Consider the following 22553-nt stretch of genomic DNA (forward strand, 5'->3'; position numbering starts at 1 on the left):
TTCTTCATATAGTTCATATGCAACCCATCATTGCCCAGATCTTCTTTTGGTCCCCACACAACCACACTGTGGAGAGTTGGCCAATAGCCACCAATCATGAATTAGAATTACTAAGACTGATACAAGTTGGAAAATGATAGGAGATGCCTGATTGGCTATGGTCCAATGTACTTGTTCTAATTCATTGGCCCAAACGGGTGCCATTGCTGAAATCAAACATATTGATGATATTGTATTGATCACACTGAGCCCACATTTATAAAAGGGCCCTTCAGAGCCCCACTGTGTGTGTGTATGGGGGCCAGTCACCCCTACAAATACCAAGGGAAGAAATTATGTTTATAGTAATAATGAATGTCATTCTTTGTAGGAAACAGCAAAAACCCCAAGGAGGAAATAAACAACAACCGCAGCCCCAACAAAATGACCACCAACCAGTCACTGCCAAACACAACAGTAGGGAGCACCAGAGACAATACCACAGCAATCCACCGCCCCCCCACTCCTCAGGCAAGCAAGGCCACCATGGCTACAGCCAAAACCGCCGATGGCACCACAACCAGAAGCACCTGCCAAACGATCTTCAGAGAAATGCCAAAGAGACTGACACCTTGAAAATTGAGGATGCGTCTGTCTGTACAGTGTACATCCCATTGGACATTCCCAGCAACGCAGAGACCACGCAAAGGCACTGTCCACAGACAAGCGAGTCCGAGGCCAAGCGGAAAGACTGTATCCAGAGCAGAGACAGGCCCAAAATATGCCTCCTCCAGTCTTCAAAGGACAGGTTGAGAAAACGGCTAAAAGAGAAGGTAAGGAGTGGGGCATTCTGGGAAGGGCAGTAGTCTTATGGAAAGGCATAGCCCTCAAGTTAATAGGATTTAGGGGAATATAACACAAAAGGGCACTTATGGAAGATGGCTGGATAGCCTGAGTGACAGTGGCAATGGATAAGCCTGAAGGCCAAACCTTTAGTCATGGACAATTTCACATTCGTACATTTACTCCCAAAGTAATGTCACTTATACATTATGATCATCATCATCTCCCCACTGGGGCAGGAATGAAGGTGTATCAAAGCTGGCCCCATATAGGACTACAAGACTGGGTGGCTATGGGAATGGGTGCAAGAGGCGCAAGCATTTTCCTCCTATACCTGTACCATTAACAATAATGTTGGAACATTATTTAACAAGATTCTGTCATGATTTTTATGTCATTTTTATTTCTAAATGACACTGTTTACACTGCAAATAATTCACTCTACAATATAAAATTTCATTAATAAACCAACAAGTGCATTTAGTTGTAATATTGGTGTGTAGGTGCATCTCAGGTCATTTTGCCTGGTCATGTGCTTTCAGAAAGAGCCAGCACTTTAGGATGGAACTGCTTTCTGGCAGGCTGTTGTTTCTCCTACTCAATGTAACTGAATGTGTCCCAGTGGGACCTGGATTTTACAATTGAGTGCTGTTCTTAGATCTACCAGGCAGCTGTTATCTTGTGTTAGGGAGCTGCTATCTGGTTACCTTCCCATTGTTCTGTTGTTGGGCTGCTGGGGGGAAAGGTAGGGGGAGATATCACTAAAACTATGAGTACAGCAGTAAAGAGTGACTGAAGTTTATCAGAGCACAAGTCACATGACTGGGGCAGCTGGGAAACAGACAATATGTGTAGCCCCATGTCAGATTTCAAAATTAAACATAAAAAAATCTGTTTGCGCTTTTTAGAAAGATTTCAGTGCAGAATTCTGCTGGAGCAGCACTATTAACTGATGCGTTTTTAAAAAAAAACATTTTTTCCCATGACCGTATGCCTTTAATTATTTCTGGTACGCCTGGTTCATTTCTGGCAAAGAGCAGCAGTCCTATATAACTTTATGCCAGGGACTTGTGACTTGTGATTGATGACCCTACTAATCCCCACGGCCCCTCAATTGCCCTTCTAGGCAGCAGTTTATTGACAGGACCTACAGGATCCCGGGAGAGGAGGTAAATTCCATTTTTGGTGCCGTTGTAGAGCGCCCTTTGTTAAAGCTCTGGCCCTGAACCTTCCTGCCGCTGATAAAGGGATACATAGGCTCGGAGCAAACATCCTGTTATGTGAACACACTGTCTACTATTGACAGCATTAATAAGCAGCAGGGGAAAAAATAAGCCAAGCAAATACAGGTCAGTGTAATGGATTGAGGTGCATTTGTTGGCGCCAAACGCAATCTCTAGTGAGGATAGAGGAGCGTGTCGCCCGCCATTTAACAGCTGCTGCAATTCATGCACTTCTCTTGTTTTTCGAAGCCAAACGGAAATATATTCACCCTTTCTAAATGTTACTATATTTTCATCTTAAAGGCACACAGACCGAAAAAAACTTCCTATTTAAAGGGGAACTAAAGGTTTCTAGGAATTACATTTGCAGAAGGTGCTTCCCTTTTACTATGTAATAGAATGGCCAATTTTAAGCAACTTTTCAATTGTTTTTAATATTTATTTTTTTACAGTTTTTTAAAGGGATACTGTCATGGGAAAAAAAAATTTTTTCAAAATGAATCAGTTAATAGTGCTGCTCCAGCAGAATTCTGCATTGAAATCCATTTCTCAAAAGAGCAAACAGATTTTTTTATATTCAATTTTGAAATCTGACATGGGGCTAGACATTTTGTCCATTTCCTAGCTGCCCCATGTCATGTGACTTGTGCCTGCACTTCAGGAGAGAAATGCTTTCTGGCAGGCTGCTGTTTTTCCTTCTCAATGTAACTGAATGTGTCCCAGTGGGACATGGGTTTTTACTATTGAGTGTTGTTCTTAGATCTACCAGGCAGCTGTTATCTTGTGTTAGGGAGCTGTTATCTGGTTACCTTCCCATTGTTCTTTTGTTTGGCTGCTGGGGGGGGGAAAGGGAGGGGGTGATATTACTCTAACTTGCAGTACAGCAGTAAAGAGTGATTGAAGTTTATCAGAGCACAAGTCACATGACATGGGGCAGCTGGGAAATTGACAAAATGTCTAGCCCCATGTCAGATTTCAAAATTGAATATAAAAAAATCTGTTTGCTCTTTTGAGAAATGGATTTCAGTGCAGAATTCTGCTGGAGCAGCACTATTAACTGATTCATTTTGGAAAAATATTTTTTTCCCATGACAGTATCCCTTTAAAGGGGACCTGTTACCCAAAAAAATTATTAAAATTCCTATTTTATCACATTAATCAAGCAAATGAACTTTTACATATAAATATGTAAAAGTTAAAGTTATCATATAAATTATTTGAATCTTGTTTCCTTCAGTCTTGGAATTTATAATTATAGCAAGCAGGCAGGAGCCATATTGTGGACACTGTTATTAAGACAAGACTTGTATCATCTCAGAATCTTGTTTGTGCACCAGAATGGGGGAGCTGATGTCCATCCCCATGTCCTGGTTACACAATTAAATGGTTAAGAGAACTGGGGGAATGTGGGGAGAGCAGTGACATGTAGGAAGTGCTGAATGGAAAGTGAAAGTAATTGTCTAAGGCATAGAGGAGGGGCAGACAATATTTGATTGACAGCTGAGAGTTTTAAATGAGCTTACAACAGCTATGAATGCTTTAATAAAAAATAGAAATTGTATTTCATGTTTAATTTGAAAAGGTCTTTTATTATACAGATTTTTTGTCTGGGTGACAGTTCCACTTTAATTATTTGTCTTTTTCTTCTTCTGACTCTTTCCAGTTTTCAAATGGGGGTCACTGACCCCATTTAAAAATCAAATGCTCTGTTAAGATACAAATGTACTCTTATTGTTACTTTTCAGTGCCTCTCCTATTAATATTCCAGTCTCTTATTCAAATTAATGTATGGTTGCTAGGGTAATTTGGACATTAGCAACCAGACTGATGAAATTGCAAACTGGAGAGCTGCTAAATAGAAAAGCTAAATATCTCTTAAGCCTCATAATAAAAAATGAAAACCAATTGCAAATTGTCTCGGAATATCCCTCTCTACGTCATATATTTGAAATGTACGTGTCAAATTAGTTTAAAAAAAAAAAAAGAGTAAAAAGTTTTCCTTCATTTACCAATATTTACTAATATTTACCAATATTCACGCTGTGTTTCTATTGGTTCCCTCCCGACAGGAAGAAGTTGCGGTTGAATCCACCAATCCCCACAAGACCAATATGGACAAACTGATAGAAATATTAAACAGCATGCGGAACAACAGCAGCGACGTGGATTACAAACTAACCACTTTCATGGCGGAGGCGCAGAACTCGGCCAATTCGGAGGAGATGCTGGGGGAGATAGTCAAGACTATTTACCAGAAAGCGGTCACGGACCGAAGCTTCGCTCATACGGCCGCCAAACTCTGTGACAGGATGGCGTTGTTTATGGTGGAGGGGACCAAGTTTCGAAGTCTTCTCCTCAACATGTTACAGGTAATTTCAATAAAGCGGCACCATCTCTGTGCCTAGAGCTGTGCTGGGTATTAATACACAGGCTAACATTACACATTCACCTCATTGTACTTACTGTTCTCTTTCAACCAGGCCACACACACTGGATGATACAATCTGAATCCACCAGCAGGCTTGTGTACAGTGTGACCACACACTAAGGGCCATATTGATATACTTGTCTAAAATGTTTACATTGCAAACAGCAGTACTGTGACTGCACAGATCCTATCTGATCCCCATTGTAAGCAGCAGTCCTGTCCTGCTTTATGGCAGCTGAGATTCTAGCTATCTGTATAACAGAACATTCTATGCTAGTGGCTGCACAGATCCTACCTGATCCCCATTGTAAGCAGCAGTCCTGTCCTGCTTTATGGCAGCTGAGATTCTAGCTATCTGTATAACAGAGCATTCTGTCCCAGTGGCTGCACAGATCTTATCTGATCCCCATTGTAAGCAGCAGTCCTGTCCTGCTTTATGGCAGCTGAGATTCTAGCTATCTGTATAACAGAGCATTCTGTCCCAGTGGCTGCACAGATCCCATCTGATCCCCATTGTAAACAGCAGTCCTGTCCTGCTTTATGGCTGAGAGTGTAACCAACTTTACAACAGATCCTTTCTGAAATCCATTGTTTACTTCACTGCAAGTTTCTTACCCCATACAAAGATGAATTGGCAGTGTGGTTGAAATAATAAAGTCCCCACAAGGCGAAGGAAACAAACCCTGAACAGTTTTACATATGTGATTTTATAAACATTGCCTATATTTAGTAATAGGAAACTGCCCGGAGTTAATTAGCATTGCACAGAACTGAAGTAAGAGCAGCGGTAACTATATAATGGGTGGAGAGTTTTCCTTCATTCTTAATGAGATGCAGGAAGGCTGTTTAATATTTCCGTGGTTCCTCTGGAGACAGGGGAAGGGTCACACAAGAGGTGCATTATTGATGCTGTAAGTGGTTAGTAAATGCCCCTGTAGCGTGCTATTAATGTAAATAAAACAAAACTGCCATTTGCGGACCCTTTCACATGGCTGCGAGGCTGGAGCTGGTGACGTCCTTCCTCCTGCAACTGCTTTACACCTAGGAGGCTGCAGACAGATCTATGTTTAGTCTCAGCTGATTTACAGATTGGTAGGAGACTGACCCTACATCTGCAGCAACACATTACTCCTTCTAAATGTGGTATAACCCGCCGCCGCCGCATTATACAGAATGGCTGTAACAGAATCTGCGTGTCGGGCAGCCGGCCAACTCTCATACGTCTTTCCCTTCGCCATCACATTAGAACATAATTTATTTCTCATCCCAACTAATTGGCTTTGCAAATTAAGGAGGCTTAGCTGCTGCGTTTCTCATCTGGCCTTCCACTTAAATTAAGGTTGCGCTTATTGCGTTATGAACACGGGGCCCCAATATGTCTGAGGGCCCCCTGGACTCTTTCCCAATCCGAGTTGGATACCCTGTGCTCTAAACTGCCGACGTAGCAGGGGGGTCAACTATCAGCCTATGAGTAAGTGCTCCAGTAGGCACGAAATGCATCAGGCTTTTGTTGTCCAAAGTTTTTTTTACTTTTAAATCTTATTTGTTATTTTTGGGGACACTTGCATACTTTTTGGTTTGCATCAGACTGGGTGAACTGTGAGTCTTTTTCCCTTTTTTTTTAAATTCATTATAGTTACTTATATTTGATATATAGGCACTACCCATAAATTGTTTTTCTGTACCAGGTCCCAAGTATTTTGCATAACAGGTCCCCACACCTATATTGGTACGATCCATTGCCCCCTTCCTGGCAAGTCAGGGGCTAATGGACCTTACCGATACATGTATGGGACCTGTAATCCAGAATGCTCGGGACCTGGGGTTTTTCCGGATAAGGGATCTTTCTGTAATTTGAAACTTCATACCCTAATTCTACTAGAAAACCATTTAAACATAAAATAAACCCAATAGCCTGGTTTAGCCCCAGTAAGGATTAATTATATCTTAGTTGGGAACAAGTACAAGCGACTGTTTTATTATTACAGAGAAAAAGGAAATAATTTTTTCTTAAAATTTGGATAAAATGGAATCTATAGAAGATGGCCTTTCCGTAATTAGGAGCTTACTGGATAATGTTTTTTCAGGATAACTGATCCCATACATGTTATCAGGGTTGTACTGATTACTTACTGCCCTTTAGGGCTGAGACACACGCTAAGATTTGGGGAGGTTTAGTCGCCCGGCGATAAATCGCCTCTTCTTTGGGACGAATAATCTCCCCAAACTGCCTCCCGCCTGCTAGAATATAAATCGGCAGCAGGATGGCACTCGAATCGATTCGTTTTCCGAAATCGCCCCAAAGTTTCCTCGGGAGGGCAACTGTGGACGACTTCGGAAAACAAAGCGATCCGATTGCCAGCCGGCGGGAGGCAGTTCGGGGAGATTAGTCACCCTGAAGAAGAGGAGATTCGTCGCTGGGTAAGATTTAAGTGGGCGTGGTTATGGGTGGAGTATGGTTGAGCTTTGTAGAAACTACAGTCTTTTTAAATAATTTGTATAAGTTCTATGGTCAACAAAAACCACTCATAACCAGCTTCATTAGTGGTGAGGCCTAATTTGTTGCACCTATTAAAGTACTGTACTTTTTGTAATCTTATATAACTATGCATGTGGCTGCTCAGTGTGTGCAGGGGACAATTGGATGCAAATTGAAGGGAAAGTGCTCTTTATGAAAGTACCCAGGGCCGCCATCAGGGGGGGGACAGGGGGGACAAGCGTACCGGGCCCGGGCATGAAGGGGGGCCCGGCAGCGCTGCATTTTTTGAAGATCCGGGCCCCCCTTACGAGCGCCCGAGCCATACGTCTTGCCTCTTGCGTGCCGAATGCGGAAGTGCCGAAAAGCCGAAGCCGATGCGCCGAAAAGACCCGAAGTCACGGAAAAAGCCGAAGTCCCGAAGTCACGAAGCGCCGAAAAGACTCGAAGTCACGAAAATAGCCGAAGCCGAAGTAGCGCAAAGACCCGAAGTCACGAAAACAGCCGAAATTGAAGTCCTGAAGCGGTGAAAAGACCCGAAGTCACGAAAGGAGGCGAAGTTGAAGTACTGAAGCCATGAGTTCAATTCTACTGAACACCAGTTTGTGTTTTTTTGTTTTTTTTAATCCCCTGACCACCAATGTATTATTTTAATATTCTATAGGCCCCTGCCACCAATCTTTTTTTTAAAACTTTTTTTTTGGGGCCCCAATTTTTTTTTTAACTCGTAAGGGGCCCCTTGTCACCATTGTTTTTTTAAAAAAAAAAAAAATTAATTTTCTTTTTTTTTAACTTGTAAGGGGGCCCCTGCCACCAGTTTTTTTTTCAAAAAAAAATTTTTTTTTTTTCACATTTTTTTTTTTGGGGCCCCAATTTGTTTTTAACTTATAAGGGGGCCCCTGCCGTCAATGTTTTTTTTTTTTTCAAAAAAATTTTTTTTTTTTTCAAATTTTTTTTTGGGGCCCCAATTTGTTTTTAACTTGTAAGGGGGCCCCTACCACCAGTTTTTTTTTTATTCAAAAATTTTTTTTTTTTTTTTCAAATTTTTTTTTGGGGCCCCAATTTGTTTTTAACTAATAAGGGGGCCCCTGCCGCCAATGTTTTTTTTTTTTTCAAAAAAAAATTATTTTTTTTTTAAATTTTTTTTTGGGGCCCCAATTTGTTTTTAACTTATAAGGGGGCCCCTGCCACCAATGTTTGTTTATTTTTTAGTTTTTTTTACATTTTTTTTTGTTGGGGGCCCCAAGTTTTTTTTAACTTATAGGGGGGCCCCTGCCACCAATGTTTTTTTTAAAAAAAAAAAAACAACCATACAACTTGCGTGGGGGGGGTTACTTTTTTAGCGCTGATGTCTGTGTGGTCTTTTAACTGCGATGTGGAGTGGGCGGGATATGGGGTGGAGCTTGGTCGTCAGTGTGGGCGGGGCCCAGGGGGCCCCAAAAATTTTGTTGTACGGGGCCCCGTGATTTCTAATGGCGGCCCTGCCCAGGGCAGTTTAACTTCTCCTTTAATAGTTGTGACTAATTAGGCTGCACCACCAATGACAGCCATTGAAGTCTGTGTATTGCACAGAATGTACAGCAGAAAATGGACACTCCTATACCTGTATATACCTGTATATGTGGGCACAGGAGATACTTGGATCCAACCTGTAGGCCTGGCACTCTTCAAGAAAGTACAGGTATCCGGAAAGCTCCAAATTACGGAATAGCAGTCTTCCATAGACTCCATTTTATACAAATAATCCACATTTTTAAAAATTATTTTCGTTTTTCTCTGTCATAATAAAACAGTACCTTGTACTTGATCCCAAGGGATGAAGATCCAAATTACAGAAAGATCTCTTATCCGGAAAACCCCAGGTCCCGCGCATTCTGGATAACATTCCTGTAGTCAGATGTTTGGGGGAGTGTTGGTGCATGTGATTGCTGTAAATTCTGGGCCATTCATGGAGTTTGTGATGGGAGTGGAAGTCCCTTGACCAGTGTAGGGAGGCAGGGGGTTAGTAAATACTTAATTAACTATACCTAGTAATACACAATGTACATATGGTAAAGGCAACACGATGGGGGGCAGTGTCTGCTCCAGTTCTAGTAACCTGTAGTAATTTATTAAAAACAAATGGTATATGTGAAATGGTTGCCATGGGTTACAAGACAGCAGCAAACTCTGCACCTGTTATTATGTTATAAACAGTGGGCCCAGCCCAGGCAATGTTTCTGTGACCCACTGGAGTCAGGTCTAGAATGGAATAGATGACCTTGTGTGGGTGTGTGTGTATCGGGGAGGCTATTTATATTTAAATAGAGAAAAAAAGCAGACAATGCTATAATAAATAAAGCCATCATCCCTCCGACAGACAGGCTTTGAGCTGTATTTATTACTAAGCTGCTTCTTTGCTCCCTTATCCGTTCCCCCGGGAGTGGCCGGCCATAGAGGCGTATGTGGGCAATGCAATAAAGGGGGGTCTGTCACATCACAATGGCCTCTGTCATTCACAATGAGATTGGGGGATAAGAGATCTTGTCTCAATTTAGAAGTGTGTCGGCAGTGCCAGGTGACTAGGGAAGGCTACACGTGCCTCATTAGTCCGAGAATATGTTAGAATAAATTCATATACTTGTCTTTATCTGCAAGCCAGCAGTGCTGGGAGATGGGGTTCAGCAGGAGATCCAAAGCAAATTTAACCCAGTTGTTGCTGCACTACAAATCCCACCCTTTAATGTATTCTGGGAGCTGTAGTTCAACTTAAAGGGGTTGTTCATCTTTGAGTTAACGGTTCGTATGATTAGAGAAGGATATTCTGAGACAATTTGCAATTGGTTTTCATTTTTTATCATTTGTGGTTTTTGAGTTATTTAGCTTTTTATTCAGCAGCTCTCCAGTTTTCAATTTCAGTCATCTGGTTGCTAGGGTCCAAATGACCCTAGCAATCGTGCATTGATTTGAATAAGAGACTGGAATATGAATAGGAGAGGCCTGAATAGAAAGATAAGTAATAAAAAGTAGCAATAACAATACATTTGTAGTTTTATCGAGTACTTGTTTTTAGATGGGGTCAGTGACCCCCCATTTGAAAACTGGAATGAGTCCAAAGAAGAAGGCAAATCATTTTAAAATTACACAATATAAATAATCAAGGCCAATTGAAAAATGGACCATTCCATAACATGCTAAAAGTTGATTTAAAGGTGAATAACCCCTTTAAAGCAATAATGCTCAATTATTATGGTTCTCTTGGCCAGTGGCTTCATTAATATGAGAAAGAAGATCTGTTTAGCTCTGGATCCATGTACTTTGGCTTTACAACTCAATTTGAAAGCTTTAAACAGCTATCACAGAATATGTCCCCTCTTCTCAGGTCTCATCATATAATAATATTATGAGGCTAAAATGTAAGATTATAGCAAGATGGCCAACATAGTGCTGGTCAGCCACATTGTCATTGGTGAATTATTTGGCCCAGGTGGAGCCGCAGGAGAGTTTTAGGGTCAGGGCACATTCAGGGAGATTAGTCACCCCCGCGACAAATCTCCTCTTCTTCGGTGCGACTAATATTCCCAAACTGCCTTTCGCTGGCTAGAATGTAAATCGGAGCTGGCACTCGGAGTGCTTCGTTGCCTGACGAGGAAACTTCGGGCGACTACGGAAAATGAATCGCTCAGAGTGCCATCCCGCCGGCGATTTACATTTTAGCAGGCGAGAAGGCAGGGGAGGCAGTTTGGGGAAATTAGTTGCCCCGAAGAAGAGGAGATTTGTCGTCGGGCGACTAATCTCCCCGAATCCGAGCATGTGCCCTGACCCTTAAGCTTCCAGCTGTACAAATGGCACCAGTGGAGATGTGAGTTACAGTAGATGAAAAGCCCAACAGCAACAGCTTCTTGATCACTTCTGTAGGAACCAGTGGACGATTTACATAAGGGCAATCCAGGCCCTAAATCCCCAAGGGGGCCAGCCCTGGGGGAAGACGTTTGGGCCATGGCAGAGGTGGGGGGGGGGGCCTTGGTCAGAGTCAGGGTACAGCCTAGGGGCTGGGCAGACTTGCGACTATCTGTCAGTTACGTGCTGAACAACAAAGAGATAGCGCCTGACAGCCAGAGGTTCTAGATCACAGCTGCAGGACTTACCACTAACTGCCAGTTCAGTACTACACAAGCAGGATTTACCACTAACTGCCAGTTAAGTACTACACAACACTGAGGTAATGACTGCTGTTGGAACAACCTGACAGCCACAGGTTCAGTGAACAGCCTAACGTCCTTATGTTCTAGATCACCACTGAAGGGACAGGCAGGCAGCCACATGTGCTAGATCACAGCTGCCACTAACTGCCAATTGCTATGAGGATCACTACTGTAGGAACAGGCAGAAACTGTCATTGTGTGGAAGTCGCACGTGGATGTTGAGGATTTCCTCAAATTTAAATATGCAAATCAATCGATTCATTTGTGGAGGATTTGACATTTAGAGAATCCCTAAATGATGGATGTGATGCATCCGTGGTCGCCATTGCGAGTGATGGTGGGAACTGAGTTGGTCTCTGGGAGTGAAAGGGTTAAGAGGAGATGGCAGTTGGTGACTGGCTGTCTCTGCTTGCTGGGGTCACATCCTGGCCTGTCTCGGGCTCCTAATTATACATTCTGTGCGTATCAGGAGGGACATGTGTGTGTTTATGGCTGCCGTGTCCCTGGAGGAATGTCATGAGGGAGACGGCACATATCTGGGGAGAGGATATCCGTCCTACAGCTCCCGGCCACTGGCAAATGTCACATCTGCGCTGGCTTTTTCCACTCTCTGTCCCCTCGGGGCCCGTGGGTTTGGCATAATGGCCGGCTCATGAATGAAACTTGCATTAGTTACTTACAGATACAGTCTCTTCCCCCAGCCTTCTCATGCCTTACTATAAACCCCTGCCATCCTGTTGCCTTACTATACACATTATACTATAATTACAGCCCATACCCACAAGAGGTTAATTCACTGCCAAGGCCGATGGCCTATACTTGCAGCCCTCTAATAGACAGTGATAGGGGGCAATTGCTGGCTTTGTATAAGAGGGATTATTTTCCAAGAGACAGGCTGCAAGAAACTGGCCTATTAACTGTAGTAAGAGAAGTACGCTAGAGCGCTGTCTGCTGGCTGAAAATGATATCATGATCAATTTCCAGCTCCAGCACCCCTGAGAGCACCCCACTGGGAAGGACCCAAGACATTTGTATGGAGCTGTTAGTGAGAGCAACTCAGTGATTGGGGCAGAATCATTTCCAAAAACTAAGAGGAATGAAGAAGGAAAAGATTTGCAGTTTAGGATGATCTGATGCTGTTGGAGAATAAAGCAATATAGACACACCAGTAGGAATGTATGAAATCACAGCATATTATTCTTTAAAGGGGTAGTTCACCTTTAAATTCACTTTTATTATGTTATCAACTGAGCAATTCTCAGCAGCTCTTTCATTGGTCTTTATTTTTTTTTTTAGTTTTTGCATTATTTGTCTTCTTCTTCTGATACTTTCCGGCTTTCAAATGAGGTTCACAGACCCCAGAAAACCAAATACTATTGCTCCGTAAGGCTTTCATTTTATTGTCATTTATAAATTTTCTTACTTATCGTTCTATTCATGTCGAAGCTCTTACTCACCCCACTGCTTGGTTGCTAGAGTAATTTGGACCCTAGCAACCAGAGAGCTGCTGAAATTCCAAACTGGAAACCTGCTGAACAAAAAGCTAAATAATTAAAAAAAAGAAACACACACGCAAAAAAAGAAGACCATTTGCAAAGTGTCTCAGAATATCACTCTTTGGCTTATTTAGCCACATCTTCTGGGTCCAATGACTTAAGCTGGGGCCACCATCAGTAATTAGGGGGTCCAAATTATTAGGCCACTGGTCTGGGCCCTGTTGGATTGTAGGCCCTGCCTTCAACTAAAATAGGCCCCAGTTAAAAAAAAAAAAAAAAAAGCAAATCACATGCATTGCCACGCCTTTGATCCATCCCAGACACTCACCAATTACTCCAAAAAAGCCACCCATGATCTACCCCAAACTCCGCCCACTCATTGACAAGCCCCACCCTTTTCACAATGTTCTCCTCTCAACTTACTAAGAAATGAATTCCCCTAATATTCCTCCTAATTAATGCTGCTTATACCCAATGGCACCATGAGTCTGCAGCATGTACAATCTGATTGTATCCATGCACAAATATTAAATGGATACTGTCATTTTTTTTTTTTTTTAAACGCATCAGTTAATAGTGCTGCTCCAGCAGAATTCTGCACTGAAATCCGTTTCTCAAAAGAGCAAATAGATTTTTTTATATTTAATTTTAAAATCTGACATGGGGTTAGACATATTGTCAAGTTTCCCAGGTGCCCCCAGTCATGCATACCTCCCAACATTTTGGAAGTAAAAAGAGGGACAAAAATTTTTTTCCCACACGTAGCGCAGCAATTTATCTGACCACACCCCTTTCAGTGGCCACACCCCCTAATTACCATGTTTGTTTTACAAAATGTGGCAGGTTATGAAAGTTTGAAAATATTTCTCCTTATCTAAACTGTGTTTTTGTGTCTCAAAATTGTTACAGAGTATCTTATTTGCACCTGTTAGCTGTTCTGGGCTCTCTGCTAAAAGCCAATTAAGTGAGAAACTTTGTTTCTTTTTCTGGCTGTTCAGTGCAGAGAAAAGAGGGACTTTCCAGTACAAATGAGGGACTGCGGGTTGAGCTGTCAAAAGAGGGACTGTCCCTCCGAAAAAGGGACAGTTGGGAGGTAAGAGTCATGTGACTTGTGCTCTGATAAACTTCAATCACTCTTTACTGCTGTACTACAAGTTGGAGTGATATCACCCCCCTCCCTTTTCCCCCCAGCAGCCAAACAAAAGAACAATGGGAAGGTAACCAGATAGCAGCTCCCTAACACAAGATAACAGCTGCCTGGTAGATCTAAGAACAACACTCAATAGTAAAATCCAGGTCCCACTGAGACACATTCAGTTACATTGAGTAGGAGAAACAACAGCCTGCCAGAAAGCAGTTCCATCCTAAAGTGCTAGCTCTTTCTGAAATCACATGACCAGGCAAAATGACCTGAGATGCACCTACACACCAATATTACAACTAAATACACTTGCTGGTTCAGGAATGACATTTTATATTGTAGAGTGAATTAAATGCAGTTACATGCTGTCAAGAGCACACGGCTGAACTTTAGCACTTCGCTCCTTGACACGGTAACACATTTCTGTGCCGTATTTATTGAAAAAATATTTTGTTCCCTTTTCCCGCATACCCTCCGCCCAACGCAAATACCCAAAGCGAGAATCTTATTCTTAAAAAATAAACATGAACCGGTTACAAAAAAAAAAAAAGGGCCAGGTTGAGATTCCTGAACTGCATCTATGGGCAGTGTGACTCCTGAGCTGCTCATTTATTCAGCAGTTTCAGCAGAAGAAACAAACTGCCTAATTCTGTCCTGACCCCCAGGCCCGGGCTGGCGATCTGTGCATTATGGCAAGTGTCAGAGGGGCTTCTATAAAATGCCATAGACAGTCACTATTTATTGGGCTGGTGGGGGGCTGATTGTGCCTCTTTGTACTTGAAATTCTAGGGCCTTTTTTTGAATCCCAGACCTGCCGACCCCATCAGTTTCTAGGATGTGAGCTTCTTTCTTCCGTTTTCAGGCTTGCCTTCACCAGTTCAGTTATATCATGTGACTTAAAGGGATTCTGTCATGATTTTTATGGTGTAGTTTTTATTTCTAAATTACACTGTTTACACTGCAAATAATTCACTGTACAATATTAAATTTCAAGTGTATATTTTTTAGTTGTAATATTGGGGTGTAGGTGCATCTCAGGCCTTTTTGCCTGGTCATGTGCTTTCAGAAAGAGCCAGCACTTTAGGATGGAACTGCTTTCTGGCAGGCTGTTGTTTCTCCTACTCAATGTAACTGAATGTGTCTCAGTGGGACCTGGATTTTACTATTGAGTGCTGTTCTTAGATCTACCAGGCAGCTGTTATCTTGTGTTAGGGAGCTGTTATCTGGTTACCTTCCCATTGTTCTGTTGTTAGGCTGCTGGGGGGGGGTGATATCACTCCAACTTGCAGTACAGCAGTAAAGAGCGACTGAAGTTTATCAGAGCACAAGTCACATGACTGGGGGCAGCTGGGAAAATGACAATATGTCTAGCCCCATGTCAGATTTCAAAATAAAGTATATAAAAAAAACGGTTTGCTCTTTTGTTTTTCCATGACAGTATCCCTTGAAGCTAACATTCATACAGACTTATTCATCACTAAAATGGGCAAATTTGTATCCGGGCAGTAACTAGGGTTGTCTCATTTTCTGGAAAAAAAATACCGGTGTTACCATATATTTAATAGGGATGCATCGAATCCAGGATTCCGTCCGTGATTCGGGCAAGATTCGGTCTTTTTCAGCAGGATTTGGCCGAATCCTTCTGCCCGGCTGAACCAAATCTGAATCCTAATTTGCATATGTAAATTAGGGGTTGGAATAGAAAAATTGCATGACTGTCACAAAACAAGGAAGTAAAAAATGTTTTCCCCTTTTGTAACTGGTTAGGTATTCGGCTGAATCTTTTGCGAAGGATTCGAGGGTTCGGCCAAATCCAAAATAGTGGATTCGATGCATTTATCCTTTTTCCCTATTAATAACATTGGGATCAACCATCATTTTTACTGGTCAGGTGGCAACCCTAGCAGTAACCCATAGCAACCAATCAATGATCAGCTTTTTTCAGCCACCTTCAGGTAGAACACGGGTTGGGCTGCTGCACCCCAGGGAATGTTGCACCCCAGCATGAGGAGGTGCAAGTGGCAAGGACAGGGCCGTGAGCACCCAGACAGGCCGGCAGCACAGTACTGAGCACAGAAGCCAGACTAGGAATTGTTAATGGGTGCTGCTGAGACTTGAGAGCTGCCTCCCCCTGTGTTGCTATGTGCATTCCAGGGATTAAGTGCCGGCCAGCAGGCTCCCTGTCTCCTCGCTGCTCCCGTGCCTCGGATCCCTTACCCTGGGAGAAGTCACTGACACCTGTAGGGTAACTCTGTTGGTGAATAAATGTGATTTATTTCAAGTGGAGCCATAAGCCCTATATGCAAACTCAGAGTGCCAGTCAATCCAAACCCTGTCCCTATGTCAATGGGGGGAGAGAACACAATTGTGCCAAAATTCTTTGGATTAAAGGGCTTCTTCACCTTCCAACACTTTTTTTTTCAGTTCAGTTGTATTCAGAAAAAAACACTTTCTATTTCCTATCTTAGACAGTTTTCTAATATAAAAATTAAATTTTCACCTTCTTCTATAAACTGTTCTAAACTGATTAGACATTAGTTGATCCGTTTCTTATCTTTGGCCCTGCTGAGAAGATGTACAAAGCTGGGCATAGACGCAAAGCTCAGATCGTACGAATCATCGGACTTCCCCATCTCCCGACCTGCCAATAACCATTCCGATCAAATAGTAAAAGAACAGATGTTCTGCCCCTGACAGCAATCGTACGATATCTATGTCTAACAAAGCTGGTGACCGTCTCCCACTGAAAATCGTACGATAGGCAATACACGCAGAGATATTATCGGCAGCCGACAGAAATCTTCTAACCTGTCCGATCGACCAAACGACCGATCTCCGCCGGACGAAAAATGTCGGGACTCTCCACACACGGTCTGAAAATCTTACGAATCCTCGATTCATACGATCAGATCTTTGTGTCTATGGCCAGCTTTAGAGCTCACTCAAATCACCAGACATCATGTCTCTCTACATGCAGGATTTGTGCAAAAGGCAGTTATTTTGTTAGATTTTGTTTGTACTGGAATCAGTTATTTGAGTCAACTCTTATATATCTGCTAGGAAAGGAGCCCCCCTATAAGATATATTGGATCTAACTGTCAATGAATATGTGACACCCAACTGCTGCATGAAGACAGAATGAAGAGAAACAGATGCTGAGAGAGGAATAGAGAAGATAAACTTATTTCAGAAACACTGCAAAATAGTTTGATAGTTCAGAGACATGTGGAGATTTGGAGAGATTTAGTTGCCCATCGACAAATCTTTGGGCGACTCACAAGGAAACTTCATGCGACTTCAGAAGCGCTCCGAGTGCCATCCTGCCGGTGATTTAGATTCTAGCCAGCGGGAAGGTGTTTTGGGGAAATTAGTCATCTGACGAAGAGGCGATTTGTCGCAGGGTGACTAATCCCCCCAAAATCTCCACGTGTGTCTCTGCCCTAAGTAAGTGAAATCTTGGAATCAGTTGTGCGTTGCATGAGGCTGTGTTGCTGGCTACTGTGCCCTAGAAATCCTCATAAGTCTTCTCTGTTCTGTCCTTGGAGACCCGTAGGTTCTGCTCCGCAAGGTATGTAGGCATTCACCTTTGGTTTCCATGGTAACTAGTATTTTCCTACTGTACGTTTGTGTTTTTATCTGCATTTCCTCGTAACGGCTGTACGTGGGTGTGCAGAGAACTCTGATTGGCCACTGACAGCTCTTTATCACCACTAGAGTAGTACAAAGATGTTATTGCAGGCAGCTCCTGCTATCCTGCCAACATGCTGACAGTTGCCCAGTCAGTCTTGGTGTGAAACTGGCACAATTCAGGAAAGTGTCCTGATTTAGGGCAGTGGCGCACAAGGTAAATCCTAGTGTTTCTTTACCCATTGCCAGCCCTCTCCTGCAAGCGGATTGATATATTTAATTTCTTGTGTGTCATCCAAGTGGGAAGGGGTTAATCATATTAGCCATAATGCCCACCGATCAGTAAGCCAGTCCCAATGTACCAATGTCTCATGTGTTTTGGCTCATTTATCCCTTGTGTAGTGTATATCATTGCCCGGCTTGAGGGTGAGTGACTGCTCACACTGCTGCTGATCTACAACTCCCACATTATTAATTCCTATCCAGTTTGTAGCCCCCCAGCCCATCTGATATTACTGACACTGGGAGATTCCATTGCAGCCACCCATGCGCATAATCAGTCTGCACCCCATTATACACGTGTGTCACATCGAATCAGTTATGGCATCACCTGATCCTACGCCACACACATTCGCTTAAAGGGATTCTGTCATGATTTTTATAATGTTTTTATTTCTAAATTACCATTTTAAACTGCAAATAATTCACTCTGCAATATAAAATTTTATTCCTGAACCAGCAAGTGTATTTAGTTGTAATATTGGTGTGTAGGTGCATCTCGGGTCATTTTGCCTGGTCATGTGCTTTCAGAAAGAGCCAGCACTTTAGGATGGAACTGCTTTCTGGCAGGCTGTTGTTTCTCCTACTCAATGTAACTGAATGTGTCTCAGTGGGACCTGGATTTTTTCTATTGAGTGCTGTTCTTAGATCTACCAGGCAGCTGTTATCTTGTGTTAGGGAGCTGCTATCTGGTTACCTTCCCATTGTTCTGTTGTTAGGCTGCTGGGAGGAAAGGGAGGGGGGGATATCACTCCAGTGCAGTAAAGAGTGACTGAAGTTTATCAGAGCACAAGTCGCAGGACTGGGGGCAGCTGGGAAACTGACAATATGTCTAGCCCCATGTCAGATTTCAAAATTAAAAAAATCTGTTTGCTCTTTTAATAAACAGATTTCAGTGCAGAATTCTGCGGGAGCAGCACCATTAACTGATGTGTTTTGAAAATTATAGAGCTCCTACATTTGTCCCGGCATGGCCACCTCCCTCCTTTTCCTATTCCTGATTGCAAGCTGTATTCATTTCTATGTGATAGGTGAAGGTCTATGGCAAAAAATACAGGGGGGGGGGGGGGGGTTTGTATAAAATCTGAATTTTTTAGTGGAAAAAAACCCACAAATTTTTCAGGATTTATTATACCCCGAGGATGAAAAAGTCAGAATCTGAAAAACCGGCATCTCAGACCTGCCTAGATTGCATTTCAAAAAAAAGTCCCAAAGATTTTTTGATCTGCACTGGGTTTCGTGCGATAATCCGAAGATTTAGTGGTTTCCGGGCAAAAATCTTGAGTTTTTTGGTGAAAAATCCGAAAAATTTGTGCAATTTTTTTTGGGGTTTTTTTCCCTGCAAATAAAATTTTAGGAAAAGTGTATTAATAAATAGGAGGGATAAAAATATGGATTTTGGTCACAGTATTTTCCAGAAAATATTGAGATAAATTTGGACTTTGATAAATGGGCCTCTTGGTATATTATAGAATGGCCAGTTACAAGCAACTTTCCAATTGATCTTCATTATTCATTTTTATAGGTTTTTAATTATTTGCCTTCTTCTTCTCACTCTTTCCAGCTTTCAAATGGGGGTCACTGACTCCATCTAAATACAAATGCTCTGTAAGGCTACAAATGTATTGTTATTGTTACTTTTTATTACTCATCTTTCTATTCAGGTCTCTCCTATTCATATTCCAGTCTCTTATTCAAACCAATGCATGGTTGCTAGGGGAATTTGGACCCTAACTACCAGATGGCTGAAATTGAAAACTGGAGAGCTGCTGAATAAAAAGCTAAGAACTCAAACCCCAAAAATAATAAAAAATGAAAACCAATTGCAAATTGTCTCAGAATATCCCTCTCTACATCATCCTAAAAGTTCATTTAAAGGTGAACAACCCCTTAAAATAAGAAATTGCTTCAATCCCATTGGGAGATTTGGGCCCTTTAGTGCCGCAGCTGATGATTCTTTTGGATCTCTGGTGGGATCTGCAATTATTCCAATTCCCAGCGGAGCAGGTTGGCGCCATATTCCTGCTGATTAAAATAGATGCCCTCTGGGTAGCGCCTGTGGGATTTTGGGCCTAGCACCGCTGTATTGGCTAATCACTGACATTTGCTCCCCTGCTTCACACAAACCCTTCAGACCCCTGTGCCCTTTTTAGCTGGGAGTTGTCTCAGTCCGAGGCATGCGGGGAGTATTATTAGAGGCAGTCTCCCAGTGCCTGTAACTGCACACTGCTTTGCCTAGTGACCGTTCCTAGCAACAGCTCAAACACAACGACAAATCTCCCGACGCGCTGCTAAACCAGTTGGACCGTCATGGAAGTCGGGCTTGTCACCGGCACATACAAATAGAACATCGGTTTCTAGAATCGGCCTATAAATATGCAACGAATTCCTGTACTGTCGAATTCTGGGGGAGATTAGCGAGAGATTAGGAGGGAACCGAATACTCAAAACAAGGAATAAACAAAGAGCAAATGCGCATCCCTGTGTGTCTGGTGGGGGAACGGGCCCCTAATAATCAAAACAGTCATTTATTCTTATTGCTGTAGCTAAGCAATTAAATGCAAATATAATGTAGGGAAATTTCTTCTTATATTTACTGAATACTCAGCTGCCATAAAGCAGGACAGGACTGCTGCTTACAATGGGGATCAAATAGGATCTGTGCAGCCACTGGGACAGAATGCTCTGTTATACAGATAGCTAGAATTTCAGCTGCCATAAAGCAGGACAGGACTGCTGCTTACAATGGGGATCATATAGGATCTGTGCAGCCACTGGGACAGAATGCTCTGTTATACAGATAGCTAGAATTTCAGCTGCCATAAAGCAGGACAGGACTGCTGCTTACAATGGGGATCAGATAGGATCTGTGCAGCCACTGGGACAGAATGTTCTGTTATACAGATAGCTAGAATCTCAGCTGCCATAAAGCAGGGCAGGACTGCTGCTTACAATGGGGATCAGATAGGATCTGTGCAGCCACTGGGACAGAATGTTCTGTTATACAGATAGCTAGAATCTCAGCCATAAAGCAGGGCAGGACTGCTGCTTACAATGGGGTTCAGATAGGATCTGTGCAGCCACTGGGACAGAATGCTCTGTTATACAGATAGCTAGAATCTCAGCTGCCATAAAGCAGGGCAGGACTGCTGCTTACAATGGGGATCAGATAGGATCTGTGCAGTCACTGGCACATAATACACTTTTATAAAGAAAAAGTCACTATCTTTTTATTACAGGAAAGGGCCCAGCACTATTTTGGCTTTTAGCGGCCGACTCAGCAGTGTTCATGGGAAATGAAGTGCAGAGCTAAGAACTGCCTGCAGGGGGCTCTGAAGCATTTGTAATGGCTGCTCAGTGGTTACGCACCTGTAAATACTGTCAGTTCAGGTGTCAGTTTTACTTTTCTTTTTCCTACGGTATACTGGAAGGAAACTGTGTGTTCATCCTCACTGTTGGACAAAGCCCAGGTCACAAGTAATTTCTTTCATATTTATGAAATAATAAGCAATAATATGATATATAAAATATCATAAATTTGGGTTTACATCCCCTTTATTGGAAAATAAATGATTTCCCCACAAACCTGTGTATAAGGGAATCTTTGCATCCGAGAAGCCAAATAGTTTTTCATAAATCTCCTGCCTGGGCCCTTTCTGCCTCCCCTTTAGGTATCGTTTAACAGCCGCGCTGCCAATGTAATATGGATTGGTATGTACAATATTTAGGTGAAAGGCGATTTGTCTTCATCTGCCCTCAGCCGAAAACATGTCTCCCAAATCAGCGTCTACCCTGAACCCCGCTGTTATTTTAGAGCTTGGCCTTCTGTCTGATGCAATGTGTGTGCGCCAAAGGTAATAATACTCGCAGGGTGAGAAGATGGAGGGGCAGAGCTGTCGGTAGACGTGGGCACAGTATTCTGGGATTTGTTCATTTAGTTTGACCTCTTTATTACTGGAACGATGTGAACATCCAAAAATAAATCCCCTTTTTTTCCCTCAGAAATGTCCTGCTTTATGGCTGAGATTCTAGCTATCTGTATAACAGAGCATTCTGTCCCAGTGGCTGCACAGATCCTATCTGATCCCCATTGTAAGCAGCAGTCCTGCCCTGCTTTATGGCAGCTGAGATTCTAGCTATCTGTATAACAGAGCATTCTGTCCCAGTGGCTGCACAGATCCTATCTGATCCCCATTGTAAGCAGCAGTCCTGTCCTGCTTTATGGCAGCTGAGATTCTACCTATCTGTATAACAGAACATTCTGTCCCAGTGGCTGCACAGATCCTATCTGATCCCCATTGTAAGCAGCAGTCCTGCCCTGCTTTATGGCAGCTGAGATTCTAGCTATCTGTATAACAGAACATTCTGTCCCAGTGACTGCACAGATCCTATCTGATCCCCATTGTAAGCAGCAGTCCTGTCCTGCTTTATGGCAGCTGAGATTCTAGCTATCTGTATAACAGAACATTCTGTCCCAGTGGCTGCACAGATCCTATCTGATCCCCATTGTAAGCAGCAGTCCTGTCCTGCTTTATGGCAGCTGAGATTCTAGCTATCTGTATAACAGAGCATTCTGTCCCAGTGACTGCACAGATCCTATCTGATCCCCATTGTAAGCAGCAGTCCTGCCCTGCTTTATGGCTGAGATTCTAACTATCATAATAAGAAAACAATACCAGTTATCTCACAGATGCAGCAGTGCCACCACTGGATGTTACAGGGTACTGCAGGCTGCTATAGATATAAATACCAAGCTGTGACTGAGAGTCTGTTTTAGAATTTGGAAGACCAGTGTCCTCTCCTAAATGTAATTGGGCTGTGGGTAACCAGACACAGAGGTAGCTTTTCATTTTACTGTACTATATGTTGGGCCATGG

The 22553-nt window shown here is 42.7% G+C and overlaps 1 protein-coding gene across 2 annotated transcripts in view; it reads left to right on the plus strand.

Annotated features, from left to right (window-relative positions):
• The window catches only part of ctif.L (CBP80/20-dependent translation initiation factor L homeolog), a 129433-nt gene that overhangs the window by 76877 nt on the left and 30003 nt on the right, over positions 1 to 22553 (plus strand). For both annotated transcript variants that reach the window (XM_018267003.2, XM_041570246.1), the window contains 2 exons: positions 371 to 812; positions 4115 to 4414. In XM_018267003.2, coding sequence (XP_018122492.1) covers positions 371 to 812; positions 4115 to 4414 — 742 coding nt within the window. The remainder of the gene's footprint in view (positions 1 to 370; positions 813 to 4114; positions 4415 to 22553) is intronic.

Source organism: Xenopus laevis, chromosome 1L, assembly GCF_017654675.1.
Source record: "Xenopus laevis strain J_2021 chromosome 1L, Xenopus_laevis_v10.1, whole genome shotgun sequence".
Lineage (NCBI taxonomy): Eukaryota > Metazoa > Chordata > Amphibia > Anura > Pipidae > Xenopus > Xenopus laevis.